Source organism: Anguilla rostrata, chromosome 4 (assembly GCF_018555375.3).
Source record: "Anguilla rostrata isolate EN2019 chromosome 4, ASM1855537v3, whole genome shotgun sequence".
NCBI classification, from domain to species: domain Eukaryota; kingdom Metazoa; phylum Chordata; class Actinopteri; order Anguilliformes; family Anguillidae; genus Anguilla; species Anguilla rostrata.
Window position 1 is genome coordinate 59,272,939 of NC_057936.1, and position 19,659 is coordinate 59,292,597.

Genomic DNA, 19,659 nt, shown 5'->3' on the forward strand with positions numbered 1-19,659 from the left:
AGATACAGCTACAAACTAGGACAACTGCAACCAGAGCAAGTACCGTCACTTGTAGGTACATAAGGCTGATCCAATCACCGTGGAATATTAAGAGATCCATCTAATACACTGGAAACAAACAGACACACTCACCTCTGGCTGAATAGCTTTGAAGACTGGAGCATCCATGAGTGTGATCTGGCCCTAAAAAAGGCAGACAACTGACCATTAGGGACACACACACACACGACCTCAGAAACTGAAAGTTGAGATCACGTCAAGTCACACATTTAAAAAAAAAAAAACCAGATTCATGTCGGGGCTTTTGACAGGGAGGGCAAGTGAAGGACAGGCACTTTCTCTGTGTTAAACCATTACTGGGCAGCTCTGGCCTTCTGCTTTACATCATTTCCTGACAGCGGGTTCCCTGTGCAGCTTCCTCATTGCCCAACAAGCAACTTGACTAAGAGGCAATGTCTAGGAAATACGATATGTAATGATCAATGAATAGGACAACTCTCGCTCTCTGTAAAAATATTTAGATTTTATTTAAAAAACACAAGTAATGTCAACTTGTGTAAACATGTCTCTAACCTGTGCACTTCCAGCAGTTTAATTAGCTGTGAAAAAGTTTCAATAAACTGAAGTTTGCTTGCCAGCCTTCGTGTTCTGCTTTATACCCAACAGCAATATACAGGTTCTGGACAGATTTAGATTAAGTATTTTCTTTGAATTTAGGCAGCTGATTTTACCCCACAAAATGTAACCAATTTATCAGCGACAGGAAATTGACAGGAAGAGAGAGAGAGAGCACCATAATGCTATTAAGAGAACGCTTTGGGATTACTCTTCAATGGATCATTCAAATACAGCTTGCTAATAAAGAGCAATAAATGGAAACCCATTGAGACCAGTTTAAAAATAATATTACCGCCTCCACACGCACGCACACACACACACACACACACACACACAAACTTGAATAAAGGGTAAGTGCAGAGGCGGGCTGGCTGAGTTCCAGGTCAGACAGAGAGAAAGAGCACCCCCTGCTGGTAAAGTGGAAATGGCAGCCGAACACCAGTGTCCAGAGAGCTTCAACAGTCCAGGTAAGAACAGCATTGGCCTGTTCTCTATAAAGCTCAAGCCCAGGAAGTACAGCCAGCTTTACTAACTACAGGGTCCAAGCTGCTGTAGCAGCCTAAAATAAATAAGTGCACTGTCGCGTATACAACCGTAGTTAAAACTCCCACGTTTGACTTCAGAGAAGGTTCAAAGATATTAAATAGAAAATATATCCAGTCCAATGTAGTCCAGAATCAGTCCAGTTCTTTTTTTTAAATTTTTTTAATTCTTTTTTTAAGATCTGTAGAAATTTTCTAAAGTTGTACAAAACAAACACAAATCTTATTCTGAACTGAATAACATCTTAGGTAATGGAACAAATACCACTCCTCCTTAGAGTCCATTACTTTTGGGGAAGACCCAAATATCTCCTTGAAAAACAAGTTTATGTGAACATTTCATTGCGTTTCATTAATATGACAGAGGAAATTCAAGCCGGGCCAAGTACTTGCCAGAACACATTCATTACTGCTGAACTGCACTTGACCCATTTCCACCGCTTTCCAAACCAGCTCCTAGGAAATCCTCCCTGGTTTGTCTCACCGTAAATAACGGCATTTCAAATGGAAATGATGATGAGACATTCATGGGGGGGGGGGGGGGCTTGTTGCAAAACTGCAGACGACAGAACTCTTACCGCATATTCTTCAGGTGTGACCTTCAGGACATCAAACACAACGGCATCAAAGCTTTTCTTCAGCTCAGCAGAGGCCTTGTCGCTGAGGGACTCTGAGCTGCTGCTCTTCTGCGGAAACGAGCAGCGGCGTCTCTATCAACCACGCAGGCACAGCCTGTCTCATCCATCCACGCTCAGCCGTAGCCCTTCCTCATCCACAATATTCAAAACCCTACTCATCCACAATATTCAAGATATTAAGGTTAGAGTTCTTTTCATAATGTGCCCAAAACCTTCACACTTGACAAAAAAACTTTAATCGGTTTTTTCTGGCATGGTGACAGATGTCCATCTTGTGCGCTGAAATTAAAACACGAGAGTGTTTAAATATGCCGAAAGTGTTAGTTTCACGAGCGGCAGAAGCAAGATCAGCTCGCTAGTTTTCACGCTCTTTCTGCAGCGTCGCTACTGTGTCACAACAACACTAGCAAAAATAGACGTCTGTTTGGGGAAAACGACGCTTTATTAAAAAAAGGGGGATAATAAACAGTCTTGAGTTTATTTTATTTTTTTTTAAAGAAGAAAATAAGCAAGAAATAATTTCAGGAAATTTTGCTTATAACCATTATCTTTAATTGTCAAAACAGAACATCAATTTAAGGCTATATTGTGTCCACTTTAGGTTTAGTTTGGCATTCTAAAAAATCAGTCAAGAAATAAAATATTGGAATACAAGACGCAAGGATAAAAAAACCACCTCTCGAAATCTCAGAGGATTACTGTGGGAGTATATTCACAGAAGAGAGAAGGCTTGGAAGAACACTTCTCACTGAAAAGAGGTGGGATTATTGGTAAGCAAGAGAACCCTTACATAATGACCTGCAGCTTGCTGAAAAGGTAGAGAAAGCATTTCTTTATTGTGCTTCGTATTTCTGCGGTTTTAATAGATAATACCCACAGCTTTGGCCACAGGCTGGCTTGAGGAACACACCGGGCTACATGGAATTTAGGCGTGTCTGAAATGCACGGACCCGCACTTCCGATATTCCAAAACGGGGAGCCCATGCTGAGTTACACGGAATAGAATTAAATTAGACATCACAACCCATGCCCACAGATGGAAAATGTGAATTTGCCCAGAGTTCCCATTCCAACAACATTTCTTCATAAAAAAACCTGTTATTCAGTACTATAAGGCATAGAGGCAGGATTATTGGTAAGCATGACGATGTTAAGTTTAAACGGCGTGGCGTTGACGTGGTTACGGAGGCGGAGCTCACCTCAGAAGCAGTAGCAGCGAAGGTGGCGACGTTCGACTGCCCATTGGGGAGCTCCATCATTCCCATACCATCCGTCTCTACTGCAGCAGGGTCCTCATCGTCAGCAGAGGCGGCTTGCTCGCCCTCCCAGCCCTCTGAACACACACACACACACACACGCACACACACACACGCACACACACACAACACACGCCCAAAACAACCAAAACGCACAACACCCACGCCGAACGCCACACGTACGAACCCGCCGCTCGCTCGCTCGCTCCGCAGCGTCACATGCCGGGGCCGCCGACCTCGCGCCCCCACGCCGGTTTGGGCCACGCCCCCGCGGGCGCGACCTGTGACTCCACACGCCGGCCCGGTCACGCGCGGGGCGCTTGTGCGGGCCGCTCTTCCGGGGCGGTCTCTGTCCGGACCGCGGTGACCTCACACTTCGTCGGCTCGCTCCGTAGATCAGCAGTATCCGGGATCAGCGGCGCGCGCTGACCGTAAGAACAGACGGCCCGTCCTGTTTCAGCCCACACTAGCCTGCTCTGTTTCGGTCTGAATGGCCTCTCAGCAGGGGGCCGGACCCCCCCACAGACCCCGAGCAGAAACGGAGATTTATAATGTGAGCCAGGGCGCTGGCACTGTCTGGTACAGCAGCAACAAACTCAACCTTTTAAAAGACTTTCCACTCACAGCCAGACCCCTGCGTGCCAGCAGCGCCACCTACTGGCCAGCCTGCCTCCATGTCGAGCCTTAACAGGTTTTAAGCCTGTACATACAAACCCCCAATTCTATGCTCCACTTTACAAAAGCTACGCACATTAAGCATTAAGTAAACCAGAAATCGATTTTCAACAATGCTAAAAATAAATTCTTCATTGTATTGAAACCAATGCACAAAGAGTCTGTTGGTTTCATTGATCGTTCCTGGTGAGTCTGTAACTTCCAACACGTTGCTGCATTATCAGCAGGAACGTGAAAATGAACAGCCTGAGTGACAGCGATTCAGACCTGCAGTACCCTGCAAAAAGAAATAAGAGACATTTGGAACAGAAAATACGCGGTCTGCAAACGCGCTGTTCCACGCGCGCGTGTAAACGCACCCGCCGGGCGGGCGGGTGGGGCCGGCGCTGTGGGCAGGCTGGTTTTTTTTCGGCGAGGTCAGAGGTGTGGCAAGCTAGCGCCGCGGCGCGAACACGTTCCTCAAACTGAGGCCGCGCAGGAAGGGCGCCGGGCCACCAAGGCCACTCGCACCCGCCAACCGAGCGTCGCACCAGGGCGGCACGCCCGTCACACCGGGGTGTCGGGCTTGGACACGGGCAGGGGGGGGGGGGGCGCTGCACCGTTTCAAACTCATGAGCACTTCACACAGGCGTGAGAGCTTTCCGCTGCTCTCTGCGGACCCCCGAGTGAACGCGCATGAACACAGAAACATGAAAACACAAATAGCACATAAACTTTTACAAACAGCTAATTATGTGCAAACAGCAAGTTGATATAGGCCATCAGGACTGCAGATACTATAAAGATAAGACGGTGAATAAAAAAAGGCCGTTTACCACAGACGCTGTATAATGTATGTAAATAAAGTATGCTAATATGTTACCCTAAGGCCGAGGCAGTCAGGCAGAAGCAGATACTTCAGAAGCATTTTTAACTCATTAGAACAGGGAAGCTAAAGCCACTTCTTCACACCTCGCAGCCTAAATGGACTGGGCTGACCTTGCAGTCAGTTAAGAGCGCTGTGACTGTGTGAGGAATTTCCCAGCACGCACTGCCGTACAGCTATGTGAGGTATGCCGGTCGTCCTGGCTTTGTGAGGGCCGGCGTCCTTCTCTCTCCCTCCGGACTGAGACTGCCTGACCGCCTCACACTGCCAAACACAGCCAGCGAAGCCGTTCGTTTGGGCTGACACCCGGGCTGTCCTCAGAGAGAGAGAGAGTGTGTGTGATTACACACGCGGGACGTCCCGCAGGACGGGGGTGGAGTGTGTCACAGCGGATAAGATGAAGGCCGTGCGGCAGGGTTTGGGCGGATTTGAGGAGCTTCCAGGCGTGTAATCCTGATTAGAGTCCCGCATCTCAGACAAAGGGCCAGCGCAGCAGTGTGTGTGTGTGCATGTGTGTGCACATGATGTCAGACGCGGCCCCGCCCGTCCCGCCCCGCCCCGCCCACACGCTCGTGCGCTCTCACCGGGTGCTCGTCAGACCAGTGCGGCCATGCTGCAGCTCAGGTGCGGGCTGTGCCTCCCTCCCTCTCTGTATGGCTCGGGTGTCTCTACAGAGCTGTGGGAGACAAGGAAAGCACATGTAATAAACTGCATGTGTGCACACACACACACACACACACACACACACACACGCACACAGATAGTGTAGCAATGCAAACCCTCCACAGGACTACTCACACAAAGCATGTGATTACCATGACTGTTCTATATCAATTCCCCACTAAAGGCATTTCTACTACACTAACGCTAACAGAAAATGAACGCTTGGATTTTATCAGGCGGAAGTCATAGACCTAGCAAGAAACATTCTAGAACAGGGGAATGACCAGGACATAAGCAACTGGATAAATCACAAGGATGAAATGGGATGTGCCTTTTAATCAGGAAAGGTAAAATACTGGGAACACAGTACTCCTCCAAACAGTGTCGAAAAATGAAGGCGGGATATTTAGGGCCTGTTTACACCCTGCCAGGGGCTGTTTCAAATTTACACGGCAGCTTGCAAGTCAGCAGCACGTCATTAAAAAGCAAAAAGAAAAACGTTTGTCCCTTTGAATTTGCAGCGCCTTCTGCGGCAGCTAGGGGGAGCTCTGCTGCAGCAAAGGCTTCAGAATTTCCCAGTGGGAGACCAAGAGCAACAGCTGACCTGAGGTAAGAGAAGGTTCAAAGGGGTCCGAGGAGAGGTCAAAGAGTTCAACCGCTCGGTCGCATTTTTAACGACGGTAACAGGAAGCGGGCAGCCTCTGGCGGCTTACAGCCTTGCATGGCAGGCCTGTTCCCAGATTTGGGGCAGCTTCTGTTTCCACGCAATACGCCAACAAATCCGCTTTCAAAACAATGTCGCACACGCAAAGATATATCACAAAAACAATGCGGTGCTCACTTTTACGGTACAAATTACCAGAACAATAATGCCTGCTTCCTGTTACTGAGCCGTAATGGAGAACATTACTAATATCTGATAGGAAAACTCACACAGGACTGAAGGTGGGGGGGGGGGGGAGCACCGTTCCATCACTGCCTGTTTTCATCTAATCCTGTACAACAGATAGTGACTCAATTCACGATGACTGAATTTTGGAGATGGGTCAGGCTGTGCAGGGCTAACTGCTCTACCCTTAATAATTGATTGGGTACTTCGCATTTTGTTGTTTTGTAGTCTGGCATGTTTTCAAACAAATTCTAATTCTTGTTGTCTATATGAAAACTTCTTTAAAACCATAAAAAAATAAATAAAGACAGACTGGTTTATTGCCAGAAAGGAGGCACAGGCTAGGGCCCAACGACAGAAACGCTTCCCAAACCAGGGGTGGGCAATTCCAGTCCTGGAGGGCCAGTGTGTATTCAAGCTTTTTGTCGTCACCATTTACCCTGGCTAAATGAGCTGAGTGGCTGCATGCACCAACACTGGTTCAGACTAGATCATCACATTAAAACGGTTCATAAGGGGACACAAGAACAATCTCCAGCTGTCAATCATGTGCTTATGGAGAAGTGTAGCTAAGATGTCAGACGGCATAAATGTCAGTGCTAATTAAGTAATGAAGGCCAGATGTTGGTATGGAAACCAGAAACGAACACGCCCCTCATCGCCCACCTGTGGCAGAGACCTACGCTAGGCCATCCAGAACCGTCCCTCAGCACTCTGCTTTCCGAAGGCTGCCAATTTGCTTCAGTATTCCAGTGCGCCCCTGCAGTTTAATGGAAGGGAAAAAACCTCCCGTTCACCTTCCGGGACCTGAAACGCGCAGCCAATTTAATAAAAATATTTTACCCTGTTTTCTGCAATGTCTGTTGATTTAAGATTATGTGGGCTAACCCAATAAAAATACCTTGAGAGGAGGTCCGACAAGACTAAAGAACAAGAGCAAGTCCATTTGAAGTAAACAGAGCACACGCCACACACTGCTCCACAATGCCTTTCTTGGCATTCAGCTGCTCTGACTGAGTAATACAACTTATTTTAAAATAAAGAGTAAAATATAAACAGTGGACGTGCTCTTAAGCAGAGCATGAGGAACGTTTACCAGGACTCTCTTACAGCATGTCTAGCTCACTTGTGAGGATGAATGCGCTGAGCTAAACATCAGCAGAGTGGAGGCTCCAAGCCTTCTCCTCGAACCACGGCTCAGCTCTTACTGCCCACCGCACCCTTTCCCCGCGCAACCATGCAGCCATGCAGCCGCGCATCCATGCAGCCATGCAGCCACGCATCCATGCGGCCACGCAACCATGCAGTCACACAGCCATGCAGCCACGCAACCATGCAGTCACCCAACCACACAGCCCTGCAGCTAGGCAGCCATGCACTGGGCCCTGGGCGTGTGCCCATCTATGCTGTCCTGTGCGCTAGCATACTGCGTTTGTCTGCCTGTCTGTACGTTGTTTATGTCTAGCCGATACGATTTGCATGTTGACGGAGTGCAGACTTACAGCTTTCATGTGTTGATATTGTGTCTGTTTTTTGAGCGTTTGGTGTTCTGCGTTTCTGCGTTTTTGTATGCTGGTGTGTGTGTGTGGGTGTTTGGGTATATGGCTGTGTGGCTATTTTTGCACATGACTGTTTGTGTGTGCTTGGGTGAGCGCATTTGTGAGTGTCGGATTTGCATGTGTATTTACAGTATTTTCAAAAGAAGGCGCTTATTTGAGTGCACATGCACCTGTGTGTGTCCGTCCCAGAGTGCCGCTGCTGCTGGTTGCACGCGTGAGCACATGCATGCTTTTGTGTGTGTGTGTGTGTGTGTGTGAGTGTGTGTGTGTGTGTGTGTGTGTGTGTGTGTGTGTGTGTGTGTGTGAGAGGTGGTGTGTGGGTGTGTGTGGTGTGTGTGTGGTGTGTGTGTGTGTGTGTGTGTGTGATGTGAGTGAGTGAGTGAGTGAGTGAGTGTTGTGTGTGTGTGTGTGTGTGTGTGTGTGTGAGTGGTGGTGTGTGTGTGTGTGTGTGATGTGTGTGAGTGAGTGAGTGAGTGAGTGAGTGAGTGAGTGAGTGAGTGTGCACACGTGAGTGGGTGTGTGAGTGTGTGTGAGGAGTGTGGTGTGTGTGTGTGTGTGTGTGAGTGAGTGTGAGTGTGAGTGTGTGTGTGTGTGTGTGTGTGTGTGTAAGTTAGAGAGTGTGTATGAGTGTGAGTGTGAGAGTGTGTGAGTGTGTGTGTGAGAGAGAGTGTGTATGAGTGTGAGTGTGTGTGTGTGTGTGTGTGTGTGAGAGTGTGAGTGTGTGTGTGTGTGTGTGTGTGAGTGTGAGTGTGTCCTCTGAATCTCATTGTTGACCTGTATCAGGCAGCCAGAGGGGGATTACAGGACCCATGATACAGTGTGCTTCCGGGCCCTTCCGCAATCCCTCTCACAAGCTGTCTGCTGTCCCGCGGCCTGCCCCCTCCTCAGCATGCTTTCTTAGCGCATGCTTTCCTCTCCCTGGGCCTCTCAGCCTGACAGCCCACAATGCACCACATCACTCACACCTCCCCCCCTCCCCCACCACCCCCCTGCCGCCCCCCCACAGCCTGCACAACCTGTCTGCACTCTCACACACAAAGCCCCCAGGGAGCGCGCGCACACACGCAGAGAGGGACAGCAGGTGAAACGGAAAAAATGATCTCATCAGCCCCTCCCCCCCGAGGAAGAGGGCCAAGGTGCGTTTCGCTCGCCCAGAGACGGGCCAGGCGAGCGGCACCCGGCTGCCCGCGGGACCCTGCACACCCACCCCGCTTTCTGCCCCGCCCCCGCGCTAGGCCGGAGAGGTGGGTAGGGGGAGGAACGCAGAGGACGGGTATTTCCATTCGTTTGACGTTTACTGTAAATAATCTAAGCTCCTAAGATCGAAGAGCCCGAAATAGAATCGCACACTTTCCCCCAGCATCGCGTAAAACTCGTCTACTTTCTCTGTAAATTATAACACGCGGCAAATACATTTGCATGCACCCATCAATATTTACAACCCGAGTGAGAATAAATCTGTACTTTTGCTTAGTTTGTGTTCATCACCTGAACACTGATCCTATGAAGGCCTGTCCTCACATGCCGTGGGGCTGGGCAGTGTTCAGTTACCGCGTGGGGCAATGAAATGATATGGCTCCATTACCTACCCCCGCATGAGAAAATGTCCCCTCGCCTCAAAACTACTAACAATCCGACCGGCCCAAGGCACAAATGACTGAGCTGCGGTTTGACTCGAGAGCTCCAGTCTCCAGCTCTACACAAAGCACTGTATCATGTGACCAGGCAAGAACAGGCCGAGCCGACCGAGCACCATGCCCTATACCCATCTGAACAATTCTAATCACGCCCATTATTCTGCCTCTTAACTACACCAGGTCACATTCTAAATTCTGCTATTTGGCTGCAATTTCATTTATCTGAAATGCTCTTCGAGCCGTTTCCGGGAGTCTCTTAAGAGGTTTTTTTTCCGAAACGTAGCGTAATGAAAAGGAGGTCCTTCGGCTGGAGGTGGAAAATCCGCGTTTAATCTGGGCGAGAGGCAAAGCTGAGGCAGGCTAAACAAACAGGCGCGAGGGATTACGCGCTGCGCTGGGTCATGTGCGGCTGGGGCAGATTAGCATGCAGCGCGTGGAGAATGAGGGCAGCCCCCCGCCCCCCCACCCCCACGCGCCCCCCCCCGCCGCTGCAGCGCAGCCAAACGAGGCCGTATGGCCCCGCCCGCCGCGGCGTGAGCAGTTAGCGACGCTAAAGACGCTAACGGCGGCGTGCACACTGGGCCGAGGAGACAAGCTCCGCCCTCTCACGGCCGGCTTTGTCCTGCGATGGAAGTCCGTACAGCGTTCACAAAAATACAGACTCAGAAGCAAAGAACGGTGACCTGCTGCGGGGGGGGGAGGCTGCAGTGGAATACACAGCTTAAGCTGAGCACAGCCCAGCCCTTCTCTGACACGCTCAGCACTGGGGCTCGGACAGACTGAAGAAACCCGTGTGGATGTGAGGCAGGTCAAACCAGAGACAAATGGCCCCGCTCGCCTAAAGAGTCAAAGGCATAAAGCAAGAATGCAGGAGAGCCATCTGCTAAACGGTGACAGAAAAGCACCAGCAGGCAAAGTGATACAACGTGTCGGTGACAGGAATTCCTGAAATAACACGGCCAGACCTGTCCTGGAGGGACGGCGATGGCTGGTGATATTTATTGTAGCTGCATCTGTTTTCAACAGAGCAGTGGCCTGCGCTCTCAGGGAGGTCGAGCTAGCAGGCTATGAACACTGGTACACTGATCGGAGAGAACGATTTCTCTATCTACACACATTACACAACAGCTTTCTATAGAACGATGCAGCTTCAAAACTCAAATGCTAAAGAGTAAAACACAGTTTAATGGCAACTGTTTGGAAATGCATAGGAATACAGACAGGCTAGATTACAAGAGCGGTTCCATACATTTTAATGAGAATAGCTTGCCTCTCTGTAACCCAGCCCCTACCTGGCATTGCACTGCTGAACCGGCATACAATTAACCTATGTCACATTGCATCAGGGCCTCCATCAAGCAGACGGAGCAAGCAGTCCTGAAAGTGGACACGCACTCACACACACCTGACCATGCCCCTCCTCACACACCCCAAACACGAGCACACGTGCATGCACGCGTGCACACACACACAAACACAGACGTGCACACGTACACACACACAGCATGTGCCAGAAAGCCCGTCACTGACAGCAGGTCAATAAACGAGCTGTAGCCGTTATGAGGGACATTGATCCAAATCCACGGGGTGAAGGACAGTGCGCTCCTGCATTGGGGGTTGCAGCAGTGGGCGGGATTGTTAATGGGGCGGAGCCAGTGATGCAGTCACATTCCAGCACTGACCGCTAGTGCATCAGCGCACACACACATCTTAAAACCTGACAGCACGGAGAACGATCCCTAAGTAGAGCTTTCACTGAAATACAAACATACTTAAAGCGGGTGCATGAAGCAGAGGACACTCCGCGCGTGTTATTGGTCTGGACGACACGCACATTCAACAGTCAATCGATGCTTTCTAACAGACCACCGCACTGGATTGATCTGCGTCTGACAGGCGTGAGGAGACAGGGCCTCGAAAACACAGGCCCAGATCGCAGCCCGTCTGCCCGCCTGCGGCCCTGGGACAGTGCTGCCCGGAGACAGCGAGTCTCGCTCAAACAGACCAATAGGGGAGGGGAGGGGAGGGGCGAGGGGGCGGGGCACGGGGTTCTGCTCCGTGGGAGAACAGGAAGTCGGGGTGGCTCGAGTCCCACGGGGGGCCGCTCCACGGTCACCGTGCTCTCACGTTTCATCCGGCCGCTTCACTTCCTGTCCGGCTCCACGCCCACGCACGTCTACAGAAGCAACGACCCGTGCTGCACAGCAAGAGGTCCTGACAGGAACATTACACCCAATAAAAGGGTCCTTCCACATAAACTAATGGTTTCTTGAAATGGCTCCTGGAAATACTACAGACCAGCATCCACACAGGAATTATGCTTGATAATAACGCATATTGATCCACCTGAGCAACAAAACACAAGATTAATTGTGGTAAGTCTCCACCTACTTCCTTCCTGGAATTTAATATACAACTCATGAAGGCATATTATGAGTATGCTATTAAAAATTATACACACAAATCTAGAAAATGGCCAGAGTATGTCACACAATGACTCACCATGCACCAGCACCCCATAATTTTGCTATATCGTGTCTAAAGTCAAACTCTAACAAGGTTTAGGGGGGAACCTTCTGCATAACCTGAAGCTGTTCTGTATCACAGAGCAGACACTTCTGTGTTGCACTATTCATTTGCTTATGTTTATATCCACTGCAACTGATATTATGTAGCCTAAACTATCAAGTTACCCCAGCTGATATTTCCAGGAGTTAATCAGGTCATGTTCATTCTACAGAGATACGAGAGCAGGATTTGAACTGAAAGTCTGTAGGTTCATTCCCATGGTCCACAAAACCAATGTGAATGAGGGATTGGTATCTATTCAACAAAATTTCTTTCTGCTTTCATCCTGAGCTGAAAATAAATTATCATAGCAACTTTAGCTTTAACATGTTTTTGACAACTATTTTGATATAGCCTATAGTGATCTCTCCCATCACAAAAATGTACCAAGTCAGTAATGTTGACTTTTCATTATACAAGCCGACTAAGTACGCCCTGAATGTTTCACTGCATCACAACAGGGGCTTCTTTGGAGTGACAGTCCCCTTGATTGGTTCACCTCATACAGATGGCTCCACGTTCCCCCTGCCTCTCTCAATCACCTCACACGGTCTGTCCCAAACTGAGCTCAGGTCACCCCTGCCCCACACAGGGCTTTGTCCCACTACCGAAGGGCCCGCTCCTCCCTCAGAGAGGTGCCAGGTAAAGAGGCAGGAAAGGCCTTGCGGTGGGGGTGTTAATGAATACCCTGGTATCTGCTTCATCATTTAGGGCCACGTATGCAGGACTTTCGGCCCCGTTCCAAAACTTTCAGCACCGCTAAATTTCCTTATCATGACTCCGGTCGAGATTGATCGTTGACTACATAAGTAACATAAATGTGTGTGCTGGACCACTATTTCCAAACCTATTTCAAGCATCTTTAACCTCACTCTTGTCAATAACAAAATTCAAATCAATCTCATACTATTTGTCCCAGCTCTTCTACTTGTTTGTGGAGAACCGACGGGGAATAAAGTTCGTCCTTGTGTCAGAGAGCAATCCAACGCAAGTAAGGAGGAGAAGAATCTTACACAGTACAGCTCTAAAGCTGATTGAACTGTGTGCCTTAGGATTTAGAGACAACACTTTCTAGTCAATAGTGCATGACCGAGGGGGGCTGCTCTGTTGATTGGGCTCCTCCTTCCCTAGGTGACATCACTAATTGTGACATCACCTCAGTGGAGCTTCCAGCCATGGCCACAAGCCGGTCTGAATTCAGAACAGACTGTTAGGACACAGCAGAGTCCTTGAACCTGATGTCCCTTAACCAGTGAATGAACACATACCTTATGAGGTTTTATGAGAAATGTATATACTCTGAAATCAGATTAAATCCAATTGCAAGTTATTATAGATCCAAATGAGGGGCTCAATGTTCTCTTAAAAATTCTTTTAAAAAAACTGGGCAGAAGTGGGAATATACAAATAGGGGCTTAAATAGTGCTGCCAGGCCCATTGTAATGATTCTGAAGCAGCAGTGCTAGTGCAACACTGAGACCATACGTCTATGCTTCCTTTCTCCCATGAGAGTGTGCACAGGATGTATTCAGTTCATTACCATTACGCTGCTCTTAATCCAATTTATATGACCAGACCAATCAATCATATTTTGACAGACTCCGCTTTAGGATAAGTGTTGGTTAGCCTATTTTGCAGGGAGAGCAGACATTTTGTATTAGACGTGGAAGAGGAAAGCCATGCTCAAAGTTACCTCCAAAGCAACAGTACAGTCCTTAAACTAATTTCCAGGGGAAACACTGAAAGCTAATGTACTACTTCCTGTGACTCTCCAGGTAAACACATAGACTTTGCGCCAGCGACGGTCCACCTCAGAATCCCTGAGGGAAGGTGTTGGGCCGGTGTTGGGCCGGACGGCTGATTAGCAGTCCGCTCAGGCGTCCCGTAGACGGCAGGGGCGGGGGGGTGTGACGACCGCGGCTCGTCCAGCGAGAATAAATACGACCCCTTCCCCGCGGACCCCTCGCCCGGCTACAGCTCCCGTTTGTCAAATTCCACCCCCCACCCCCCCCCCACCCCACTTAATCATTTCCTTCGCAGCGGAGAGCGCGCTGACCTTGGGAAGAGAGATCCGTCTTTTTTTAGCCTCCTGAGCGCGGAGGATAATTAGAGCGGGCTCCGGCGGCATGCCGCTCCCTCACCGCACCCTCCCCGACGGGCCGGCCCGCTCGCCCAGCTGGAGAGAGAGCGTAGCTGCTGGCCTGTGCTGTCTGGACCGGGCGTAGCAGGAGGGCTGGGGAGGGGGGGGTGGGGGGAGGAGGGTTAGAGGGGGCACGGGATCAGGGGGCAGAGCTTGCCCGGCTGCTGCCAGGCCGGGGTGGCGCCGTCCCAGGACGGAGGCCGGTCACGTGCGCGCCGTCTGCTCCCGGCCATGACTGACGGCCCTCGGGGGAATGCGCAGTCTGGCTGGGGCCAAGCGCTGCTGCCACGGCAACGGCGGTGATGGATGTGCGCGGAGGGGTCCTGGCAGGAGAGCAGGTGACCTTGCGTGCTCGGTTAACATCGCGTCTGTAAATGAGCACCTTCTGCTCGTACGTCTCAAACAGCCAGACGTCCGTGATTCGGTCAGCTACTCAGCCTCTAAGCTTAGTCACTATTCAGAGGAGCTGGCAATGCTATTAGTTTTACATTGTGCATAAGCACATTACACAGCTGAATTATCACAGACACACAGTAGCTAATGCACGGGCACAGAAGTACTATCCAACTTGGGATCAGAGCCAACGGCCTTCAAAAATGAAAATAGAATTTTAAAAAAGAACTTTCCAGGGGGAAGTTGGGTTGTCCCAGAATCAGAAAAGGCTCACTCGAACACCAAGGCGAGCCAAAATGGGTCCTAGGCAGAGACATCTTAGCTAAAGCACAGGCTCTTTATGCAGTAATGGCCCCCTCACAGTCTGCAATCAAATCCCCATTGTGCCAATGCCATTCTTGAGCCGCAGCCCCACCCAGGGAGGGAGGGTTGCGGTCACAGCCGGGGCCGATTCCACCCCGATCCGGACGAGTGGAGCCCGCAGACTGTCAGCTTCAGCTGCGCAACGTCTGCAGCTGTCCTGCGCAGCCGCAGCGCAGCTCGGCTGGAGGACTGAGGGAACGAGGACAAGTGGGGGCCGCACACCCGTCAGAGGACACGCCCACAAGTCCGCACTGCATTCTGCAGCAGTGACACGGGCTAACAAGAGCACCTGCCAGTCAAAATTAAGAAATCAGGAAATAATACTAAAAAAAGCTTTGATTTCACGAACAGAAAAACCACTGGTCGTCTGATGGTCACACCCCTACTAAAACGATCAGTCCTGATTTAAAACAGAGATTGTGTGTTGCATGCAGCACACGCACCAGCCCTTAAAAAAAGAACAGACCAGTCATTTAACCTTAAAAGAACAAACCACTCAGTGGCATCATTTCAATTACGCTCATTAAGATTGGTGATACTGGCAGGCAGTGAAACAAGCACCTAAATCAAGGCAGAGATTAGCCCAGAAACACTGATAAGACTCTTCTGAGAGCACAATCTGTAATGACCTAATCTTTTCCTGTGAACTACTGCATGTCAAACCAGGATGCGGGCAAACAAACAAACTTCATGGCTGGCAACTGGCCACTAGCAAGGCAGCCACTGGGGAGTCTACAGCCTGGGTTTCAATAGCGTATCTGAGGACCCCTGGGGGTCCCTTAAAGGTGCTCCAGTGGGTCCCTGGCCTGACTTGATATTCATGATATGCCACATACAGATATGGGAAAATATTTCAAAATACTAAACTTTTCATTTTTAAACATAACCATTTTTAACTTATAATTGGGGTCTCTCCTAGATGCCTTTGAGCATGGATGGGGGTCCCTGGGCCAGAAAAGGTTTAAAACCCCTGGTCCACAGCCTTGATCAGATGGTGAGCTGTGTTCTGACCTTTCCTTATATCTCCATGGTATGAACTGTAACCAGGGTGAAGAGCCCGGTGCTGATGTCACTATGCCACATCATCAGCCATGGAATACTGCCTATTCATACAACTGGGGACAGGCGATCTGATGACTGTGTAAAGTCACCGATAAAGTCACCCATTCTAAACAAGCTACCAGCAATGTTGGTTTACTTAACACGTTGATTGCTTTATAGAGTAATGCAAAATACAGTGAAATGCTTGACGTACCACCCAAACTGAAAAATGGACGATGTAAAATGAAAGATTTCCATCTAATATTAGATTGTAAAATAAGGCTATAGCATAGCTGAAGCATTAAGTCTGCTCTGGTACAAAACAGGGCCTCTGTTGCAGAGCTGGAGTCAGGCAGCCCTGTTAAAACAATGGCACATTGAGGACGCGGTCACAAGTAGGCCATTACTGCAGGACGATACCACAGCCCCAAACACGCCTTATAAAAGATTCATCATATTCAGCTTCATCACATTCAAGGGAAAATCTCTGCTCCACCCCCCCACCCCTCCCCCATCATAATCTCTCTTCTCTACTGACACATAGTCATTTGTTTTCCATAATTTGTGAAGAAGGCATTCACACTGAAAACCGTTCATCTGGGCGTTGGGAGGTGAAGAGGCCAAACCAGGCCGCTCGGTCTGCCGCTCTGGTGGAGATGTCGCCCCATCTGAACCAGGCTTACGGTCGCACCCAGTGTGCCCCTCCGTCCCAAAACCTGCCCGCGTTACGGACACGCAAAGGCAAAAAGCACGCCGGTCGCTTTCGCCCTGTCACCTGCTGGCGCGGGCGCGGGAGGCGGGTCACGTGATGCTAAAGGCGAGGCTGCTGCGAACGCCCCGACGCAGCCGCGGCGTGCCAGCCGTGCCACTCCTCCAGGAACATGTGACTGCGGGCGCCTGGGCACTGCTCCACTGCAGCCAGCAGATAAGGCCGGGCGTGGGTCTGGGGGTGGGGGTGGGGTGGGGTGGGGGGGGCGGAGGCTCACAGGCGGAACCACGCCTTGTGAGGAGCATGGAGGCGTCGCATCGCCCGCCGCTGGACACGCCCACACCGCGAGCCTGCCGCTCTGCTTAGCCCGCCAGCCGCCGCGTGCCGCTCTGACTCAGCGCTGTGACCGGTTTCTCGCCCAGCGGCCCAACGGCGGACCGTTAAGGCCCTGCCGCGCTCCCCGCCGGGGCACTGGGGCAACACCCCGAATCAGCACTGAATCAGGGGAACGCCTTCCCCCCAGAACAAAGGCCCTCCCTAAACCCCCCCCCCCCACACACACAGACACAGACACACACGCACGCACACACACACTCTCACACACGCACACAGACAGACACACACGCACATGCACGCACACACACACGCACACCCACACACAGACACACACACACCCACACCCACACCCACGCACACGCACACAGACACACACACATACAGACACACACACACACACACACACACACGCGCGCACACTCTCACACACTCACACAGACACACACACACACACACTCCCTTTCCCAGGGAAGGTTTCCGGTTGGCCCTGGGGCTGTGGGTGAACGGCGGTGGGCCAGCGGAGCAGAGACATGCTGGAACCTGACGCTGAGCAGGCGCTCGAACGGCAGACAGTCAGACGAGCCTCAAACAATGCTTTCATCTTTAAGGCACGGCCTGGGAATCCTCCACTTCCACTTCATCACTGCAGGTAGACTGGAGGAACAAGCACTGTACACAGTGTACAGAGACCCGTTCATATTTCCATTACAGCTAAGGAGAAAAAAAAGATTAATCCTTCAACTGAAAAACGCTCTGCACATTCCCGTCACAGTGGTCTGTGTGGTGAGCACAGTAAGACTGACTACCCACCCCCTAAAACAAAGCAGAACAGAACGGTTTGATGCTGCTTTCAAGATCAGGTGAGTTACTAATGCTACTGCAGCGCTGGAAATGTGGGGCAGCCCAGCGAAGGGTGTGAGGGGGGGTCAGGGAGATCAGAGGGATTCGGGAGGACCCCGGGAGGACTCCGGGCGACCCGGCGGTCTGTGGAAAGGAGCCAGAACATGGCCTTTCTGAAAGGAGGCCGTCACCCCGCGCATACACTCCCCTCCCCGAGCGTTTGAAGCTCTGATCATGCTCTCTCCCTCCCTCTTAATGATGAGCTCATCTCCCCCACACAGCTGCCACAGCGCTGGCACTGCACACTGTAACTGTCACAACACAAACTGTACTTCAAATATAGGCTGTGGGGGAAAAAAACCAGCTCAACCGTGTGAGGTACAGGCTACGTAAAAGCAGAGCTTTGCACAGACAGTAAAACTTAAAGCTGTGAAAAACCAAGTGTTGAATTCAGACTGTGTAAAAGCTCAGTGCTGTGTACAGTGTGTAAAAGCTCAGCGCTGTGTACAGTGTGTAAAAGCTCAGTGCTGTGTACAGTGTGTAAAAGCTCAGCGCTGAGTACAGTGTGTAAAAGCTCAGCGCTGTGTACAGTGTGTAAAAGCTCAGCGCTGAGTACAGTGTGTAAAAGCTCAGCGCTGAGTACAGTGTGTAAAAGCTCAGCGCTGAGTACAGTGTGTATAAAAGCTCAGCGCTGAGTACAGTGTGTATAAAAGCTCAGCGCTGTGTAGTCTGTGTAAATCTCAGCGCTGTGTACAGTGTGTAAAAGCTCAGAGCTGAGTACAGCGTGTAAAAGCTCAGCGCTGAGTACAGTCTGTGTAAAAGCTCAGCGCTGAGTACAGTGTGTAAAAGCTCAGAGCTGAGTACAGTGTGTAAAAGCTCAGCGCTGAGTACAGTCTGTGTAAAAGCTCAGCGCTGAGTACAGTGTGTAAAAGCTCAGCACTGTGTACAGCGTGTAAAAGCTCAGCACTATGTACAGTGTGTAAAAGCTCAGCGCTGAATACAGTGTGTGAAAGCTCAGCGCTGAGTACAGTGTGTAAAAGCTCAGCGCTGAGTACAGTGTGTAAAAGCTCAGCGCTGAGTACAGTGTGTAAAAGCTCAGCGCTGAGTACAGTGTGTAAAAGCTCAGCGCTGAGTACAGTCTGTGTAAAAGCTCAGCGCTGTGTACAGTGTGTAAGGGCCGTGTCCGGCTCTGTGGGGCTCAGCGGAGCTAGGCGGTGGACAGGCTCCCGTGGGGCCTCTCTCTCTCCGCCCCGCTCCACGGATGGCTGCCTCAGAGAGGGCTCTCCCTCTCCGGACTCGTAAACCGCCCAATTACAGCCTCAAGCAGCGGAAAAACAAGGGCAAGACGAGGCCGCCCACGCGCTGGAGCCCCGCCTGCCAGCGGACCCCCGGCGGGGCTGCTCGGAGCAGTCAGCTCCCCTCCAGAGCACAGCTGAACAACAAGGGGGGGGGGAGGGCTAACTGTGCACCGCCCGCGCTAGCACGGCCGCTAACGGCTCCGACCGCACGTCAGCTCGCGACCTGGAAACTTTCGGTCCCTCCGGACTCCCGACGCAGTGACACCAGGACAGGCAGAGGTGCGCTGCTAAAGGGGGGGGGGACTCAGAGCAGCCGAAGCAGAGGACGGAGAAGGAAAAGGAGTGAAGCTGGCCCCTCTGACACAATGAAATAAGCATTTTACAGGCCGTGTTTTTTCTCCATGCAGATAGCAGTGGTGATGAATCGAGCTCCCCCCCCTCCCCCAGCAGAACAATGCTACAGTGTGTGACTGACTGTGTGTAAATGGAATGGAGTGAGCTGAACCGATGGAACACAGCCACTGAGTAATGGAAGCAGAGCAACAGCTGTGGCCTGAACAAACAGCTGTATCTCTTTAGTAGCCTCCCGCCCCGCCCCATCCCCCTCTCTCTCTCTCTCTCCTCTCCCT

General features: G+C 50.8%; 2 protein-coding genes across 4 annotated transcripts in view; both read right to left on the reverse strand.

Moving 5' to 3' along the window:
* LOC135253813 (cytochrome c oxidase assembly factor 7) overlaps positions 1 to 19,659 on the reverse strand; it is a 123,989-nt gene that overhangs the window by 89,041 nt on the left and 15,289 nt on the right. The gene's annotated exons all lie outside the window — the stretch shown is intronic.
* Positions 1 to 19,659, reverse strand: part of ralgps2 (Ral GEF with PH domain and SH3 binding motif 2) — an 86,944-nt gene that overhangs the window by 54,712 nt on the left and 12,573 nt on the right. For all 3 annotated transcript variants that reach the window (XM_064333585.1, XM_064333583.1, XM_064333584.1), the window contains exons 2-5: positions 5,179 to 5,270; positions 2,998 to 3,131; positions 1,739 to 1,846; positions 133 to 183 (exon numbers count right to left, since the gene is read on the reverse strand). In XM_064333585.1, coding sequence (XP_064189655.1) covers positions 133 to 183; positions 1,739 to 1,846; positions 2,998 to 3,063 — 225 coding nt within the window. In that variant the 5' untranslated portion in view covers positions 3,064 to 3,131; positions 5,179 to 5,270. The remainder of the gene's footprint in view (positions 1 to 132; positions 184 to 1,738; positions 1,847 to 2,997; positions 3,132 to 5,178; positions 5,271 to 19,659) is intronic.